At 45.9% G+C, this 18577-nt stretch overlaps 8 protein-coding genes across 8 annotated transcripts; 3 read left to right on the top strand and 5 right to left on the bottom strand.

Annotated features, from left to right (window-relative positions):
• Positions 1–223: 223 nt before the first annotated feature.
• L199_005655 (uncharacterized protein) lies at positions 224–1410 on the bottom strand (the record flags this gene model as incomplete). The annotated part of the gene is made up of 5 exons (XM_064891361.1): positions 224–750; positions 819–925; positions 994–1036; positions 1129–1253; positions 1310–1410. 5 exons carry the CDS (start codon positions 1408–1410, stop codon positions 224–226), a joined length of 903 nt encoding a protein of 300 aa, XP_064747433.1.
• Positions 1411–2169: 759 nt separating this feature from the next.
• L199_005654 (uncharacterized protein) lies at positions 2170–3441 on the bottom strand (the record flags this gene model as incomplete). Its single annotated transcript, XM_064891360.1, has 5 exons — positions 2170–2777; positions 2845–2954; positions 3026–3068; positions 3153–3280; positions 3341–3441. 5 exons carry the CDS (start codon positions 3439–3441, stop codon positions 2170–2172), a joined length of 990 nt encoding a protein of 329 aa, XP_064747432.1.
• A 686-nt stretch (positions 3442–4127) lies between these two features.
• L199_005653 (uncharacterized protein) lies at positions 4128–6629 on the bottom strand (the record flags this gene model as incomplete). Its single annotated transcript, XM_064891359.1, has 2 exons — positions 4128–6239; positions 6321–6629. 2 exons carry the CDS (start codon positions 6627–6629, stop codon positions 4128–4130), a joined length of 2421 nt encoding a protein of 806 aa, XP_064747431.1.
• A 1060-nt stretch (positions 6630–7689) lies between these two features.
• Positions 7690–9552, top strand: L199_005652 (uncharacterized protein; the record flags this gene model as incomplete). Its single annotated transcript, XM_064891358.1, has 4 exons — positions 7690–8007; positions 8091–8512; positions 8568–9330; positions 9403–9552. The coding sequence occupies 4 exons, from the start codon at positions 7690–7692 to the stop codon at positions 9550–9552; spliced, it is 1653 nt and encodes a 550-aa protein (XP_064747430.1).
• A 104-nt stretch (positions 9553–9656) lies between these two features.
• Positions 9657–10895, bottom strand: L199_005651 (uncharacterized protein; the record flags this gene model as incomplete). Its single annotated transcript, XM_064891357.1, has 4 exons — positions 9657–10148; positions 10235–10609; positions 10675–10718; positions 10778–10895. 4 exons carry the CDS (start codon positions 10893–10895, stop codon positions 9657–9659), a joined length of 1029 nt encoding a protein of 342 aa, XP_064747429.1.
• Positions 10896–11527: 632 nt separating this feature from the next.
• Positions 11528–12442, bottom strand: L199_005650 (uncharacterized protein; the record flags this gene model as incomplete). The annotated part of the gene is made up of 1 exon (XM_064891356.1): positions 11528–12442. One exon carries the CDS (start codon positions 12440–12442, stop codon positions 11528–11530), a length of 915 nt encoding a protein of 304 aa, XP_064747428.1.
• A 518-nt stretch (positions 12443–12960) lies between these two features.
• L199_005649 (uncharacterized protein) lies at positions 12961–15316 on the top strand (the record flags this gene model as incomplete). The annotated part of the gene is made up of 11 exons (XM_064891355.1): positions 12961–13137; positions 13189–13466; positions 13549–13615; positions 13665–13757; positions 13801–13896; positions 13982–14236; positions 14296–14486; positions 14542–14761; positions 14816–14889; positions 14948–15159; positions 15213–15316. The coding sequence occupies 11 exons, from the start codon at positions 12961–12963 to the stop codon at positions 15314–15316; spliced, it is 1767 nt and encodes a 588-aa protein (XP_064747427.1).
• Positions 15317–16336: 1020 nt separating this feature from the next.
• Positions 16337–18180, top strand: L199_005648 (uncharacterized protein; the record flags this gene model as incomplete). Its single annotated transcript, XM_064891354.1, has 5 exons — positions 16337–16715; positions 16788–16986; positions 17048–17537; positions 17593–17809; positions 17873–18180. The coding sequence occupies 5 exons, from the start codon at positions 16337–16339 to the stop codon at positions 18178–18180; spliced, it is 1593 nt and encodes a 530-aa protein (XP_064747426.1).
• Between the last annotated feature and the right edge of the window lie 397 nt (positions 18181–18577).

Here is an 18577-nt window from a genome sequence, read left to right as displayed (position 1 = left end):
ATTGTAACATGGTACCTGATGCTCACTCTGCCTTTTTCGAGGGATGATCGGAAGCAGTGCTGCTTTTGAATTAGGTATTTTTCGACAGAGGCAATGGGTTCCAGACATTCGAAAGTTGCATAGATGACCAGATCCTACAACATTTCGCCGGTCCTGAGATCCCACATGCTATGTACACGATAGTTCTCATGTCACTAACATCGCTGACCCAAACTTCATCTCTCTAATGAGCCTTGCGAACTCTCCTTCGTCTCTTCCGCCTCTTACATGACGTCCCATTAGTGGCACTCTCATTCTCGGCGAACAAAGCTGGTGGTCTTCCCCATCCACCTCCCCATCGATTACCACCGGTGTTAGTAGGTGCCGCTGCAAATGTCGTCGCGGGTAAACTTTGAGCAGCCGATGTAGTAGCTATCACTGAAGCGGGATTGGCTGGAGAAGTAGCAGGATCGACAGGTTGAGATGTCGCAGGAACGATTTGGGAAGTGGCTGGTGTGACTGGCTGAGATACTGGTGGGATCGACTGGGTAGTGGGACTAACAGGTTGGGAGGCTGCTGGAGTCGACACTGCAGGTTGACTCTGACTAAAAGCTGGTTGACTCGCTGACGCAGAAGAGACGGGGGAGGACGATCCATCGCCAGCAGGGAGTGATCCTTCTAATGTGGCTCCGACTATATTCTCAGTGATTTGATAAGAGAATGAAGGAGGGTTTTTACATACACCTCCCATCATCTCGACTGCGATCTTGCCTGGGGGAGATATACATATCAGTATCACTTTTCAACATATGTCCCTTTCATGCAAGAAGCTAACTTACCGCTGAGATCTAGTATCTTACCACCTTCACATCCTCCACATAAATCACCAACGAACATAGGTCCTTCCGAGAATGAGAACGGTGCTCCGTTCTGGGTGATAATCACCCTGGACCAGAACGGTTAGTCAGCTAGACAGCGTAAACACTGGTAATTCGTAGGAAATCCGATGCTTACTCTTGACCACACATACTTTTGTCAAAGATGCTTCCATCAATAGCTATACCGCAATCACCGTCATCAGTTTCTGAACTCCTTTGTGCTTTTTTCGCAACCACAGAATTAATGCTGAACAGTGTATACGATACTTACCAACAAACCTTGAAGTACCCAATCCTTCTGCACTGTAACCACAGGCCGTTAAAGCACCGTTCAGACCTGATGCTCCGCCTGCATCGGATCCATCTCCAGTACATTGCAGCTCGAGATCGTAGTACCTACAATATGTCAGAGCCATGGATTATCAGCAGCCAAGGACGAGACGCGAACTCACACTGTACCTCTAGCTCCGTCGATACTGACTCCTGCATTGACATTCTCAATAGCAAATAAGAATAAAAGCCCCAAGGTCGAGGAAAGAACATGATTTAACATTGTGATGATGTGTGGTTAAAAGAATGTATAACTTTGTTTGTGGTGATATCCGAGGAAAATATGGAAGTAAATGAATGAAGGATGAAGGAAGATCCAATAGTCATAGACAAATGGGATCGACCAGAGAGAAAATTGTACCTATAGTATGCGATCCTTGGTGGGACTTAAGAGCCCTTCGTCAAGGACAGTAACTACATATGCATAAACGGGAAGAGGCTGAATTGTCAAGATCGATTAATCGATACTGTAATCATTGATTGCGAAAGGTGTCAATTCTCAAGGAGAAGACCTATTATACACTCATCAACGGAAACCCAAGACCGAGAGATTCAAAGGCTGCAATTAGATCCTAGTTTGTCATGGGAATTCAGGCATTATCATTGGGACAAAGGATATATTTGACTTCAAGTGTTCGCTCCATCAGGATCCAAATTAGGATCGGGTTGACTTACTTTGGAACAGTCTATATCATTCTGGATATCTGAAAAGGTCTAGAGCTTCGCCCATAGTTGCTGTACAGACTAACAGTATCGTCAAGTTCGCTTAGATGTGTATGCAGCTCCTGACCAGTGTAGTACGGACATACAGTACTGGGTCATTCATCCTTTCACAGTTTCACCTATCCAATGTACAGGTAACAAACGTCTGTGAGAGGTGTGTACTGTACCTTTCGACTGCTACAATACAACAAGGGGTAGAAAATAAGGACGTTAAGAGTACAACACCCATCACTCCACGTTATACTGTATTTTTGACCACTTAATGTGATTTCAATCCTCTCCTTCTTCGTCTTCTCCTACAAGTGTTATTTGATCCTTGCAAAGTCTCCTTTTCGGCAAATAGTGTATTCCCATTATTCCACCCTCCGGCCCACAGTGATTGAGTGGCAGTGTTAGTGGGAGCGCCGGACAGCGCAGTGGAAATTATACCTACAATCGCAGAAGTTGCAGGGTTCATAGGCTGAGTAGTGGCGGAGTTCCAGTTCTGCGTTGCTGAGTTCAGAGGCTGACTAGCCACAGATGAAACGGATGATCGAGTGGTGGGGTTCCAATTTTGGCTGGTAGACGGATTGGCTTGAGCTTGACTTGAGCTTGAAGGTGAGGGAGGAACAGGGTTGGAAGAATTCGATGGAGGTGGTGCAGCGGCAGAAGAAGAGGAGGAAGATACCCCCGAACCTGGAGCTGAAGCTGAATTTGAAGGAGTGTTCTGTTGATTGTTGGTACCTCCCCCACTCGCTTTCCAAGCTTCCAACGATGCCCCAGCTATACTTGAATATAGAGGACCGATCTTCTGATCACCAATTTCGAAAGAGAATCCATTGGGATTCTTACAACCCGCACCTCCATTGATTTCATCTGCAGCTTTGGCTATAACAGTGTTGGTCAAATAAAGCAAACATTGACAGACGGTGACGGTAGATGGGTCAAAACTCACCTCCAAGATCGATATGATTACCTGTACATTCCCCACCTGGACAGATATCACCTACGAACAAAGGTCCTTCGGAGAACTGAACAGGCTGGCCGTTTTTATACACAGTAATCCTGTAGTACGGTACAATCAGATTGAGGGGCTGATTAGTTGCAATAACGGAATGAGATGATTGATGACTCACTCGGATCCACAGAGATCGTTACTGAAGATTGATTGACTGATCGCTGCAGTATAACATACAAGAATTATAATACCACCGTCAGAGGAGAAAACTCGACTTGACTACCGTGAGAAGATGGATGACATACCGACAACCCTTGAAGCACCCAGATTCCCAACAGCATAACCACAGGCGTTATTACTAGTTTTCATACTGGACATATCACCTGTGGCATCTGCACCTGAGACTTCACAAGCATCGTTCAGATCGTAATAACTGGTAATTCATTTCGTCATCAGCTAATCGTCGAGATATTCAAAACCCATGTGGACTTACATGGTACCAATTGCGTTATCGTATCTCTGACCTGCGATGACGGGATTGACGCCCACATCAAATAAAATAGCTAGGACAGAGACGATCGACTTGTTAAACATCTTGAATTGATTGTATTGGGTAAACGAGTGTGTATAGTGAGTATGTTACTCTGAAATATCTATCCTGAGCGTGAAAAAGAGGGAATAATCAGGTTCCAGACCTTAATATCTGGCAATAACAGCAATAGAAGAAAATGTCACCTCTTATGATCGCTTGCTTGTCACGAACAGGTACTAGTTATATATATCTTGTTCACAATGAAGATCCACACCTTACTTCACATTGATAGGCAATGCAGCCGAAATCAATGAAAGGACTGGTCTAAGCGGGTTTCAAGCGGAAGAGGTGTACTAAAGGACTATACAATGAATGATAGATCGTCATCCTTTGGCGGTACAGAACAGGCAGAGAAAGATAGTGTTTGAGCGTATCAGATCAAAGGTCGTAGTCATCAATTTTCAATCACATACCTTCATACACATCGTTTCAAGGGGAGATGAGCATTCGGGCAGTCAGGTTTGTTGATTGGTAGTATTTCGGTCAGCAGTCGACGTTTTACACCCGTGATCTCCAGTCACACAGTCCAGCAACGCTGGTATTAGCTGATCGTTTTCTCCAAGCAATCAGTATCGTTCGATCTACGCATATCATTGCATGTCGTTACCAGCCTATAGAAAGGTCGTAAAGCAATACACCGATCATAATCCGTACACGAAAGCTCTCTGGCCATACTCTGATTATCACCCTAATTTAACGTTAAGCCATCCCCGACTCTCACTTGTCTTTCTAGACCTGTATCCAAATCACGTATGACCAGAACTCCATCTTCTTCATCATGATCGTTGCTGGATGTCTGAGCAGGTTCAACTTGAAGTATAGTCTTGTCCAACTTTGCAGTATCGTCATTCTCGACTAGTGGTGATCCGTCTCGCGCTGAACCTATGTTATCGATTTGCTTGTTGACACCTCTACCTCCCTTGTTGTGCCTATCGGATATCTTCACTTCAATTGACCTCTTTCCCACTGCAGAAGGTCTCAATCTGGGAGACAGTGTAGGTAGATGATATACAGTTTTCAAATTCAATTTCATACCTAACCCCAATCCACCTGATTCTGGTCCATCCTCAGGAGAAGCCAAGATGGGCGATAAATCGGGTGACGAACAATTCTGTAAGGCAAAGTCCAGATCGGGAGAATCGAATGCGCCTTGTAGAGCCGTAAGTGCAGATACGACGTGGGAGTCTAATCTGTACATCGTTTTAGGTGGTTGAGCGGGTATAGAGTTGGGCTTCGGTACTGTTATGGGATCAGACTGAGGTTGAGGGGTAGTTGAACCATCAGTGGAGATCGACCTGGGGGTGAAGGTTGAATTGCTTATTGAAGGGGAAGAAGTTGATTCGTTGTGAATAGAGTTTATAGTACTGCCACCAGGAAGATGATCATCCATCTGGGGAAATTTGACTCGAGAGTATTCCTCCAGACTTCCTAATCTATCTGTATGATGGGCATCCAATTCACCAACATCGCACGAAGCATATCTCTTCCTGACTCTGTTACCTCTCTTGATCGATTCCTTGTTCATCAGCGGGGTGTTCCATGGTGTATATCCATTTTTAGATCCGCCTGGAACGAGCGGAGCTGACATGTCGAACAAGGCTGTGGCGGAGGATGGCGATTCCATCATGGGTGATGAACCGTATGCGAACGATGACGACGATGACTGAGGATGTGGTATATGTAAAGGAGGAGTTGAGTGAGAATGGGCAGAAGCTGAAGGGTAATAAAGTGATACCGAGAATCCAGATGAGGTAGTCTCCATCTTGATGGCTTCTTCATTATCCTCATTATCCGAATCATCGAAAGATGATTGTTGTTGTTGATTCAATCCTCTTTCACCTTCGTTTCTAGGCTTGACCACCCATTTACCTCTTCTCAGACTCCTACCTCTGACTTTCCTACCCAACTTCAACTCCAGCTCTCTCCATACTTTCTCAGCTTCGTCGATTTCACCTGAACTCTCGTCCGATTCCCACTCCAGCGTCATGGGAGGTGCTGTCGAGGGGACAAGATAAGGGGAAGTCAGACAATCAGTGGGTAAAGGTGAAGAGTGATTGCCCAGGGTATACGTGGAGTATAAAGAAGTTGATTTGGATCTGGGATCAAGACTGTATGAGGCTTCCGATACTTGAATGGTTGCTTCGCGATCAGGTGGATTGACTGTGGCCACAGTACGTATCGAATGGTCCGATATAGTCGATTCAGTATCTTCTTTCTCTAGATCTGAATCTATGGCTAAAGCCCTAATCAACGCATCGTGATCAGGTGGCGAGTATGCGGACAGTCTCGCGAATGAAGACCGATCTTGACCCTTCTGTTTGATGGCCTTATGACGAGCTAGAGATGATGCAGAGGAACATGTGGATGATGCTGTAGACTGGTTGGAAGCTTGACGGGATGGTTGTACCGAGGTTGGAATGGTGGGTACAGGCAGGAGAGGTGGACGTGGTTCAGGGATGGCAAGAGTAGGCTGTGAGATGTAGGATGACGAAGATGTAGAGGAAGGAGGTTGATAACTCGCAGGCCGTGACTTGGGTATAGGAATAGTGATCACAGGGGCAGCGGGCAATGAAACGGGACGAGAATGGGTAGGTATAGGTAGTCGACTGATTTGTTGGGTAGTAGTCAAAGGACGGACTTGGGGCTTGGGGATTTGCAGGACGGGACGTTGGATGGAGTCTTGTCGACGAGGTCTCATGGATGGTCTGGGTACGGGACGGGGACGTATATGAGGTCTGGGTATAGAGCTAGGAGATGATAATGGGACAGGTCCAGTATCCTTCAATTGATACTTCGGGACCTGATATGATATTCAATCAGCTTCATTGCCGATTGCATGAATCCATAGGTGGTGAGGAAGACCTTTGAGTGGTACACTCACCCTTGAAGGAGCCGTGGCCATTTTGAGATTTGGTCTCTCGTTCATATCTGGTATAGGCGTAGCGAGCGGACTCCAGACTTCTCTTGGTGTCAAGAAACTGACTCTGGGTAGTGGTAATCTGCTTGCAGTCGAAGGCTCCTCAGCAGGTATAGCTCGATCAGCAAATTGACTGGCAGATTTGCTTGATGTTATCGATTGTCGAGGCTTGGAACTTGTCCTGAGGGGTAATGTTGACGGAGGTTGGATCCTAGATGTAAACTGTGATTTAGGCCTCCTCTTACGAGAATCTGTAGAAGTCAGAGTCGACATGCTGTAACGAGATTGTTCGACCAGCGGCGATGAGAAGATACGGGATCGCGTCACTGCTCAGCAGTCTGCGATTACCGAGAAAGCTCAAGCTTAAGCTCAGTCTCGGCTAGCGAGAAGGAGGTTGGAGTTGGGTGAACAAAGGACCAGCCAAGGGATCGTACCGCAATGGTGATGCGAATGCGGATGCGCAGGTGCACAGCTTGTATGCATAGTGGACAGGCGATCTGTGACGGTCATACCGAATGTGTAGTGTACCAACAACTTGGCATGGTAGAGAGCAAGGAGAATACGATGTTAAGCTGTGTTGTGTCAGTATGAATCATTTTCCAGCTCGTACTCAGCCCCACACAGCCTCTCTCTGTGCACGGTAGTAGTGGTGCAGTGGTGCAGTGGTCTGTAACGAGATTAGGATATTTCTGATATCGAATGCTAACCGGTCACCGCGATTCTAATTACGTTCCTGTATCTGGGCTAATCTCCCATTACAGAGCTCATGCTCATACCGCTGCACAACTGATTCAGTCCCTCTGTCGCAGTGTCGTCGTGATCAGCAGCACACTCGTGACATTGCTGACCATACCAAGAGTCCGCTGCACTGGTATAACATACAGTAGTACTCAGCCAGGCTTCCAAGTGCAATAATGTCCTAAGGCCCACAACGGAATGACCGACTAAAAACGAGAGTCCGAATGTAAACAGGCGCCCCGCCATTGGCGCCGCTCGATAAACTGAGATGGACGGATGACAAGCGGCCTGTTTTAACAAGGCACATGGCAGGTCTTACAGCTCACATCACTTTATCGGTTACGATCTTTTTGCTCGCCCTTACAACACTACTTACTTCCAAAGTACACGTTATGCGAGAGATCGGTAGTAGCCTTGCTTTGATCAAAACTTAGTATAGCCGCCTGATGATGATCTTCGTCCGCGCGCTTAATTGGATGATAGCTATAAGAACCTATCTGATATACTGTACACGTATCGACAAGATGTGGTTGACCTATCTCCGCTGCTACTCAGGCAACACAACTAAAATCAGTATAACTCCTCATCATCTGTCATGCTTAGTTGTTTTAGAGGTATCGTAGGCTCGTCGTCGTCCTCAAAGGATGGTTCGTCCAACCAGTCACCAAATGGATCTGAATCGACCTTGGTCAATGAGAAGAGTGAGAAAGTATCGATGATAACTAGTACCCGCACGAGTAAATCATCAGCGACATTATACACCGATGTTCATTTGGTCGGATCTGAGAAGGAAGGACTTAGCAGTGTTCTAGTACAGGATGGTCAAGTAAAATGGATAGCAGCCGCAGATGAGAAGAAGGAATTGCCTGAGAATGTGGAGAGGATTGATTTGAATGGACAATGGCTTGGTCCAGTGAGTACATCATCTCTATTCTTCATACTTATCCTGTGAAGTGTATACTGCCCATCCGATGCTGATCAACGTCACTTCGGTAGAGTATGATCGACTGGCACGTCCACTCCAAGCTCGCCGCTCAATCTGAACATCGGGTCCATCTTGACTCTGTCAAGTCGGCCGAAGGTGTATTCGCTCGAATGCGAGAAGCCCTCAGCGATCCAAAATACGATCGGGAAGATTTGATAGGTGTAGATATGAGAAATGGCGATTGGCCAGATAATGATGAGATGAACCGTGTCAACCTAGATGAGAAAGTCAGTTCAACAAGACCGATATTCTTGTTCTATAATGGATATCACTCGGTCGTCTGCAATTCAATTGGATTGACAAAATACGGAGAGAAAGCTGAAGGATCTGGTATACTAAAAGAACACTCTGCGTGGCCCTTGACGCATCAATTGGGTAAAGTCGAGGATGAGGTTATGGATGGTTGGATTGATAGTTGGGCAAGGGATGCAGCGTGAGTTGAACTGTGGAGTATGAGACACGGAGCTGACGATTTCATTCATGTTTAGCTCTTTGGGCGTGACTGAAATTGTCGATCTAGAAATTGACTTCAACATTCGCGATTGGCGACGAAGAGCTCAGAACGGGTTCAACACCCTCCGAGTCAATTTGGGGATATACGAAAACCATTTTGATGATGCTGTCAAACAAGGATACAAGACTGGTGATATCGTAGATGAAGATGGCTTGAGATTGATCAAGATTGGTCCCTTTAAGATGGTCACCGATGGTGGATTGGGATCGCAGACGGCATGCTGCCATGATCCCTACCCTAATACCACCGATTATGGAATGATGAATGATTCACCTGAAAAGATCAAATTATGGACCAGGAAAGCTACAGAACACGGATTTAGACTTGCCATACATGCTATAGGTGATCAAGCGAATACTTACTGTCTCAACACGATGGCTTCGAACCCTATCCCACCGCTTGCAGGATCGACGATAGAACATGCTCAGTTATTGGTATTGGATGAAATACCGATATTCACCAAGTTGGGTCTCATCGCTTCGGTTCAGCCTGTTCATCTCGTAGATGATAGGGAGACTTGCCTAAAATACTGGCCGGGTAGGGAACATCGAGCATGGGCTTTGAAGAGTTTAGCGGACGCTGGTGTTAGAATGAAATTCGGAAGTGATAATCCGATAGCAGAGTTGAATCCGTGGGAAGCTATGGCTGTAGCGATCAGTAGAAAAAGGAAAGGTGGATTACCATTGAGTGAGGAACAGGCGGTGGGTATCCACACAGCTTGGGTGTCGAGTACTTCGGTGAGTAAACCAGCATTCACTGATGATATCATCATGCGATTATGAGCTAATTCATTTGATTTCTTTTCCTAGAACGGCCGTGCAAGTATACAAGCAGGCGATCGAGCCGATTTCGTGATCATAGACAAAGATCCATTGAAATGCGATGCGGATGGTTTGAGAAGCATATCTATACATGGTACTGTACTAGGTGGACGATGGACTTATAGAAAAAAGATATAGATATCTATGTATCATAATTTTGCATGTACATTCTATGTGAGATTTACATACCATAAAATATACATGTACAGTTCTTTGGTTGCTTTTTTGTGTTCTTGCTGTTTCTATTGTTCAAAATCGACGACGACTTTACCTACATGTTTTTGAGCTTCCATGTACTCATAGGCTTTAGGTAGATCCTCAAATCCAAATACCTCATCGTCCACAACAGGTTCTATTCCATTACTATCAATAGCCTTGACCATATCTTCACATTGTTCTCTACTTCCTACAAAGATTCCTCGAGCGATACATTGATATGAGAGACAGTCGAGTATGGATGGCATCTTGTCGCCTCCTCCAGCTACGAAGCCAATCACCGAAATGACACCTTGGAAACCTATCGCCTCGAGGGAGTGTTGGAGTGTACCCGGTCCGCCAATTTCGATAACATGTTGGAACCCTGCTCCGTCGGGTGTCAGACTCTTGGCGGTCTTACCCCACTCTTTGTCTTCTCTGTAGTTGATGACGTGGTCTGCACCGAGAGCTTTGAGCTTTTCGGCTTTGGCGGATGAAGAGGTAGTGGAAACAACAGTGGCTCCCGCAGCTTTGGCAAACTGTACATCACATCGAACACACGTCAGTTTGACTTCTTTCATTCTTCATTCTTCATAAGACGATTGAACTATAATCCGATACTCACCTGCAAAGCGAAAAGAGATACACCACCTGTACCCTGAGTCAAGACCCAATCACCAGGTTTCAATACTCTTCCTTCTAAACCGAAAAGCGAATCCCAAGCTGTTAGAGCAGCACAGGGGAGTGTGGAGCCTTGTACGAAATTATAGCTCTTGGGCATGGGAGCAGCATCCAATTCGCTCACTACCAGATATTCCCTTGCCACTCCATCGGTGGGTCCTCCGAGAGATGGTTTCCCAGGTAGGTGAGCCTGATGGAAAGTAGGTAAAACCTTATCACCTTTCTGGAATCTCGTTACTCTAGATCCAACCTGTTCGACTACGCCTGCGGCATCTGAGATGGGGACGACAACGTCTTTCAAAGGGAAGGGGTATGAGCCCTATACACCAATGACGAGATTGTAAGTCTGAAGCTGAATCGGACAGATACGAATGAGTTACTCACCTGTACGATGGAGATATCTCGATAGTTCAGAGAAACAGCTTTGACTATAGACAAAAGGTGATCAGGACGTCACTCATGTATGTCCTTGAAGGATTGAACTCACCTCGGACCAAAATATCATTCTCTCCTACTTGAGGAACCGGTTGGTCCTTCTCAATCACCAACTTGTCATAACTGCCTCTGCCAGTCAATTTCCATTGTTTCATAGTAGTGGATGTCATTGTGTTTGCGTGCTGAAGGTGAAGTTGTGAAGTTCTTGAGACTGCGGTGGGCGATCTATCAGCTGTTATAGCTTGCAACGAATAGATCAATGAACGGACGTTCAGTAGTTCGTTCTTCACGGTTCTTCGACAGTTTTCATGTACGATTAGGTCTGCATAATACCCACCATGATCTGACGTCAATGTGACAACCACTGGTCAGAATCACTCCACCAGATTAGTAATATTTGAACGTCCTCCACTTTCGTCTTTTACGGTATGGTGCTTAGCTTATGAGCAGGACGGTGATCGCTTGCATATACATAAGATTGAACCAAGAATCGGCCGGATACACATACAACGAAATAAAATCACATGCTTCGCTTATGATACCCTTCTACAAAGTGAATTTCAGAATTCTTGACAAATGCCGACTACCAACAGGCAGGAAGAAGGTCCATTGACAAGTGGAGGAGCGATAAGAATCGTGTGCCTCTCTTTGCATTTACCTGAAATGAGAAGCAAAGATAGGTGAAGGAGTGAGCAGTAGTGTCAAGCAAGCGACACGAACTACTCAAGGACATGAGAGATTGGTAGACCATTGTGTCAATGAGGAGACCAGGAGCAGTTCCATCAGGGAATGACCTACGTGCTTATTCTATCCGCTCGGACCCATTCAGATCACCACCTTTCTCCATAATCTCCACTTTATCTCTCTTCGTGCCCGGTCCTAGATCCTCCTCAAGCTTATGTTTGACCGTATCACCCATTGTTACACCCGCACATCTGACTATAAATTCACAAATCATCTCTTCTGCCTTTCTCGAGTTCCTAGTCAGGGCATGATCGTCCCCCGGGAAAAGATGCATCGTTCTTTCGCCGTGTGTCGATCCATATTGCTGATATAGCCTTTCAGAACAGCTGTGAGATAATGTCCTATCACCTGTACCATGAAGTAGTAACACAGGAGAAGGAGTAAGCTGTCTGATGCCCTCTGTTTCGGCCGTCTGAGAAGCTATTGTCACAGCACCGATCACCCTTCTATCCTTTCCACCAACAGTGAACACTGGTGCGCCTCCAAAACTCCATCCTCCCAATACGAAATGACTGAGTCCTAAACCCGATTTATACTGTAACCAGTCCATCGCAGATATGACATCAGGTACACAGTACTTGTTTCTAGCGGGATATCGATAGTCCATACGTAAGGTTGGGATAGCTTGACCATCAGGGAGAGAAGCGAGTTTATCAGCGATGGACAGATAGATACCACTCGGACCGGTCACACCACCACCTGCTCCACTGAGGAGAATGGCTCCTACGTGACGATTTCGAGTAGTGGAGGAGGTTGTGGAAGAGGGATCTGATACGGGTCTATGTAGGAAGGCGACGAAACTTCCACCACCTTGACTATCATCTACTTCGATCTGGAGCGTGTCGGTCTGACAGCCCCCGAGGGAAGGTGTTATAGCTCGAGGGGCATGTTTGAGCGATTTGGGATATTTCGAGGGCTGTGATGGGGCTTGATCGGGAGGTGACGATGTTGATAGCGAATCACGGGTAGACATGTTGATTGAAGGCAGGCCAAACGCTGTAGGCTAAGATCTTGATTTGACCTTGATGCATGTCGAATAGAGGATGATGGAAAGGCTGTCTCAAGAAAAAGTTTGGTATGACAAGCTTTCATTTGACGTCACCTGTTTTGGGTTCATCTAACCTCCATAGCTGAATGACTTACGTGCCCCCATATCATCCTTGTATAGCACTGTATCGTTCTCGCTCGGCCGTCATCCTAGTGGAACGCGCATATTTGTGGTTACTCTTGAGGTTCTCGCAGCATTCGACACCATCCAATTGGTAAATACATGTACAATTAGAACATCGAGTTCGACAGAATGACTGTATAGCTAGACGAGTCATGAAATCCACTTGAGTTCCAACGGTCAATCCGGTCCGGTCGGAAAGATCTTGAACCGTATCACACCCCCATAAACAATTATTTTCAACATGAAATCCAATAGGAAATCGCTTAAATGTTATCACATTCGACAATCTTGGAAAGCTCTACACAACACATGTGTCCAAAATGCTGAAGAACGGTTTAAGGAATACCTCGCGCTGCTTAGCCCAAGCATCTCAATGTAACGCCCATCACTCATTACCCACAATCAGGTACTTCACTTCGCTTACTACGAGCTCGAGGTGGGGAGGGAATCAGACCAGATCTTATGTGCTCACGTTGGCAGGGATAATAACCGTTGCTGTGAGTAGAGCTGTCTCACTTACTGACTATTTGCTAAAACCCACTTGATAGGGCTTGTATGCTGGATCTAAATCACGGATATATCTGGATGATTCGGTAGATGTGAATGAGGAACAGCGGATAGATCCAGATGGCGGCGTATCAGGTGCGAAAGGGTCGAAGAAGTCTGGTGAATCGTCCAAAATAGATGTACGTGAAGATCTGAGAGTTGAAGGATGGAGGACCGACCAAGCCAATGGGAAAGAGAAAGGATATATAACGATGGAGGAGGTAGCTCGACATGATTTGGCTCATGATGCTTGGGTGGTAGTAGAGGGAAAGGTGTTTGAGTGAGTCAAATGAAATATCTCTTGACCAGCATACCTTCATTCTTACTCCAAGGAGGCCTGTCGGCTAACATGTAATCTGTAGCGTTACCGAATTCCACAAATACCATCCTGGTGGATCGCAGATTATCGTCGCTAATGCCGGAAGAGATGTAACGTGAGTTGAAAAATATCGTACATTCAGCTGACCCCTATAGTGAGATCTTTAAACCTATACATCCACCCAAAACCTTAGAGAATAATCTTCCACCAGAATCTTTCAAGGGATTGGTCGACCCAAAAGCAGCCGCTAATGTGAGTGGATATATGAGTAGCTCCATTGCTGATGGTACGGTAGTCGCTCAAGGCATACGAAGCGGAGCAGCAAAGGGTTGAACAGGCAAGAAATGCTCTACCTCCCGTTGAGACAATGCTTGGACTAGATGAGCTGCAGGTGGGTGGTACCGCAAATTTTGGTGATGGGAATGATGGTGTGAAGCTGAATGCATATTGGCTCTTACTTATTGTCGGTTGTACAGGACGCAGCGGAATCCTTTCTCAGTCCCAGAGTGATCAACTATTACGGCGCATCCAGTTTAGATGGTTATTCGACAGCAGAGAATCGCTCGGCATTCCGTAAATGTCGTTTGATACCTCGTGTCATGCGAGATGTTACCACTGTCAGACCTCAAACCACTATCTTCGGCGTACCTTCGGCTCTACCAATATATATATCACCAGCTTCCAATGCCTTATTGGGACATCCTGAAGGAGAACTCAATATTGTACGAGGGGTGGGTGATTTTGGTCATCTTTGATTATATGTGGAACTAGGCTGATTTTATTGACTTAGGCTTCAAAAACTGGTATTGTCCAAGGTGTTTCTGCAGCAGCATCTTTCCCACTTGATGAGATATTGCAGGAAAAGGCAAAGATGGACCAAGAAACCGGGACGAAGATGGGCATGGTATATCAGGTTTATCTATCTCGTGACCGAAGGAAAAACGTAGAACAGCTGAAAGAGGTGGTCGATGGTGGTGTACAGTGAGTGAAAGCGGACATTTCGATCCTCATGTACGGTGCTGAACTCCGTATGCAGAGCTCTGATATTGACGGTTGACTCCAATGTGGGTGATCATCGACAAAGTACCGAGAAGCTGAAAGGGGCAAGGGGTGATGCGCAACCTGGAGTGCGGATGGGACCGATAGCCAACTCTGACCAGTGGCATGATGCGAGTCAGAATTGGGATGATCTCAAGTTCATCAGGGAGTATGCACCGGGTTTGCCAATATATTTGAAGGGAGTATCACATATTGAGGTGAGTACTAGACCATGAGCAGGGAAAACGGTTGAACTGATATGACACAAACAGGATGTCCGGCTTGCCAAGAAACATGGGTTAGCTGGGTGCATCCTATCGAATCACGGTGGCAGACAGCTGGACGGGTAGGTCATTCAGCGTTGACTTAACAGTATAATTCGCTTACAATCTTCTTTTCTATAGTGCTAGAACAGGATTTGATAGTTTGAGATCAATATATGCGCAGGATCCACAACTGATCAAAGATCTCGAGATATATATCGATGGTGGATGCCGACGAGGTCATGAAGTGCTGCAAGCTCTCGCTTTTGGTGCGAAAGGAGTAGGATTGGGTCGACCGTTTCTATACGCACAAGCTGCTTATGGTGAAAAGGGGGTTATCCGAGCAGTGAGAAGTAAGTTGTTTGGATGCGTATGCCTCCATCGCTGACGCTGTATACCCTTGCAGTCATGGAAAAGGAGATAGCCACTGCTATGCAGCTGATGGGTGTGACTGAGCTGAGCCAAATAAAACCAGACATGGTAGAGTGTCTACAGGAGATCTGGAAGTGATGATTCTGGGGATATGCATACGTCATGTTGTATCGGCGAAGTGGTCAGTCCGTCCTCCGAGATGAAACATATTTTGTGGGAATCACAATCACAATCAGGTCAAGCAACCAAATTGCGAGAAAAATATGCAGGTCCTCTGTCCAAAGAGGACCACAGACGGAATGGGTGATACGCATTTCCAGCATGTTATGGTGATTGCGAAGCGCGCCGAGTTACATAAATTGTTGATCGTCCTGAGCTATCTTTCGATTCGGACCGGTCAATGGTTATCATTTGCAATCTTGAGCTATCGTGCACATCGGCCGTATGAAAGAAAGACAACGTTGCTTGCACATCTTTCAACGGTGACTACACAATTTTTTCGAATTTTGATATCGGCTTCTTTTAGTTCAGGGTAGCGGCCAGGTTTTGATCCTGACCTTCTGCCGGAGTGATCACTCCGATACCGGCGGCAGGGAAATTCGCAGCTGCAATCATAACAGAGGCTTGGCTTTCGCTGAATATAGATACATAGACCTTTCGATCATAAACCCTGAAGTAATTTTCAGACCGCGTTTATCGGTACAGCTAACTTACAAAACTGTTTGTGGTTTGATTTGTTATCGTTTTCACATCGCAGAGAAGTCTGGTTGGTTCAGCTAAGCGATGATGAAAGAGGGCTCCAAATTAAAGTGGAGAAATGACATCGACTATAGCCAACAATCAAGAAAGGCCCCAAAAGACTGGGGAAATAGCATGCGGTCCTTTTTCTTTTTCTCTCTTTCTCGTCTAAATTTGCGATTTTTCCAAAGCCCCATCCCGCAGTACAATAGTCCAACCAAACGTGCTGGTATTCGATTTTGATTTGGGTTTTGATTACTCCATCACAACGATTCATCATCTCTTTTGCTATCGTTTTCTTCTCGCACTTATTGATCATCTCATACTATTGATTATCTCACACTTATCGATTATATTGTGGAACAAGTCCAACTACATCATTGTAACCTCCATCAACACATCACCGTCTAATCAAAAATCATGAAGACACTATTAGGAAAAAGGGGAGAGCCTCTCCAAGAGCTCATGAATTTCTGTGTCGTAGTGCCAGTATTCTTAGCTATGGGTTTCTCACTTTCGTTCGGAGGAGGAGTAACAGGTTATAAAACCTTCTACACCCTGTTCCCAAAGATTGACACCACTACTACTAAAGGAGCCGTCAAGAGTCACAATTCGCTTATTCAGGGGACTGCGATCTCCTCGTTGAACTTGGGAGCTGCGATCGGCTGTCTTTCTACTATGTACCTTGGTAACAAACTTGGACGAAGAAGGACGGTCGTGTTGGGTGCGATTGTCGCGATCATTGGGACGATCTTACAGTGCTCAGCTTACTATTTGCCCCAGTTGATCATATCCAGAAGTGAGTTCAACAACTTCGCTCGATTTACCTTTTTTCGTTTCTAGTGATTGTGCTAATGGCTTGTCTACCCAGTGGTACTCGGAGCCGGTCTCGGTATGATGTCTTCGACAGTACCTGTATGGCAATCAGAGACGAGCAAGGTCCACAAAAGAGGTCATCATGTTATCATCGACGGTATCTGTATTGCTGCTGGTATCGCCCTATCCTCGTGGCTCACTTTTGGTTTCTCAAAAGCTCAAACCACTTCGTCTTGGAACTGGCGTTTACCTTGGTAGGTCGCTCCTGCCTTCTAGAGCAATTATAAGGATTCGTGGTGCTGACTTGATCTCCAGCATGACCACTGGTATCTTGGCTATCGTCGTTCTAATCTTCACATTCTCATTCCCCGAGTCCCCTCGATGGCTCGCCTTGAAGGGGAGGTATGAAGAAGCCAGGGAAGTCATCGCAATTGTCGACGATGTCGATCCTCAAAGTGAACACACCGAATACGTTCTCGCTTCAATCACTTCTGTCAACGAAGCTTCTGCTGAATCCGCTTCATTCTCAAGTCTTTTCAAATATGGCAAAGAGAAGATGCTTTACCGATTGATCTTGGCTTCCGCTACTCAAATGTTCTCCCAGATGTCCGGTTCGGCTCTCATCACTTACTACTCTGAACAACTATTCTCGACCGTCGGTCTTTCCCATGATCTATCCAAGATTCTCGGTGCTACCGATCTTACGTTCAAACTGATCTGCTGTTCTATCCCTTTCTTCACGATTGAGAGAGCTGGTCGAAGGAGGTTATTGATGATTGCTGCTTCAGGTATGAGTACCTGTATGGTGAGTTTAGTACTGCGACTTGTATGCGGAATCCTTATATTGACCTCTGCTACAGTTCTGCTTAGCCATTTGTGGATCTCAAGTCACCGATGATAACCTCGTTCCCGCTTACGTCGCCATCGTATTCGCCTTCATTTTCGTGGCATTCTACCCCATTGGATTCCTCGGCGTCAACTTCCTCTACTCCCAGGAAGTCATCACTACCAGGTACAGAGCCCCTGCGTCCGGTATCTCCACAGCTGTACATTGGTTATCCGCTTTCGTTGTTGCACGTGAGTATCTTCTATACGGTATACTGTATGTGCTCGACCTGATGCTAAGATCAACGTTTGTAGTGACCACTCCAATCGGTTTCACTTCCCTCGGGTGGAAGTTTTACCTCGTGTGGGGATCTGTAGCCGTGTCCATCATCCCTTCCGTCTATTTCTTCTACCCAGAAACCACTGGCTTGTCAGTTGAGGAGATTGACCAAGTATTCATCGATTCACCCAATGTGTTCTCCACTGTCAGTCTCGCTGAGCAACGCAGGAAAGAAAAGGCTCAAGGTGTTGATCTGCTCGAGGGACATGTCGAGCATTTCCCTGAGGAGGGAAAGAAGGCTGAAGAGAGACATGAACAAGCTTTGGTTGATAGTCGCGTCTAGGTATATTCATCGGATTGTAATGTCAATGCAGATTAGATAGATGTCTATATGCAATGATACTGTGTTGACAGTATCAACAATCGGTTTGGTGTATAAAGGAGAGCGATAGTTCTGTCTGAACATTGAGCTAGTCACATTGATGCCGAGTATTTGAGTAAAAGTGTTGGAGGGCAACACAATCCACGAAGCTGAACATGATGCGAAGCACGAAGCAAGAGCGGACATGGATTAGATGCAGATCAAGTCCAGGTTCATGGTGATCAGATCGCACTTGTGAATCGCATGATATACAGCTCCCTGAACCGATCTATCAGTATACACATGCATAAAGGCTGGTGCGGAGGCCGCGCGAAGCTTGATAGAACTGTTTATCTGGCGAGAGTACGGTCATTACTGT

The sequence above is a fragment of the Kwoniella botswanensis genome, chromosome 1, assembly GCF_036426115.1.
Source record: "Kwoniella botswanensis chromosome 1, complete sequence".
NCBI lineage: Eukaryota > Fungi > Basidiomycota > Tremellomycetes > Tremellales > Cryptococcaceae > Kwoniella > Kwoniella botswanensis.
This window is presented reverse-complemented; position numbering and strand designations above follow the sequence as displayed.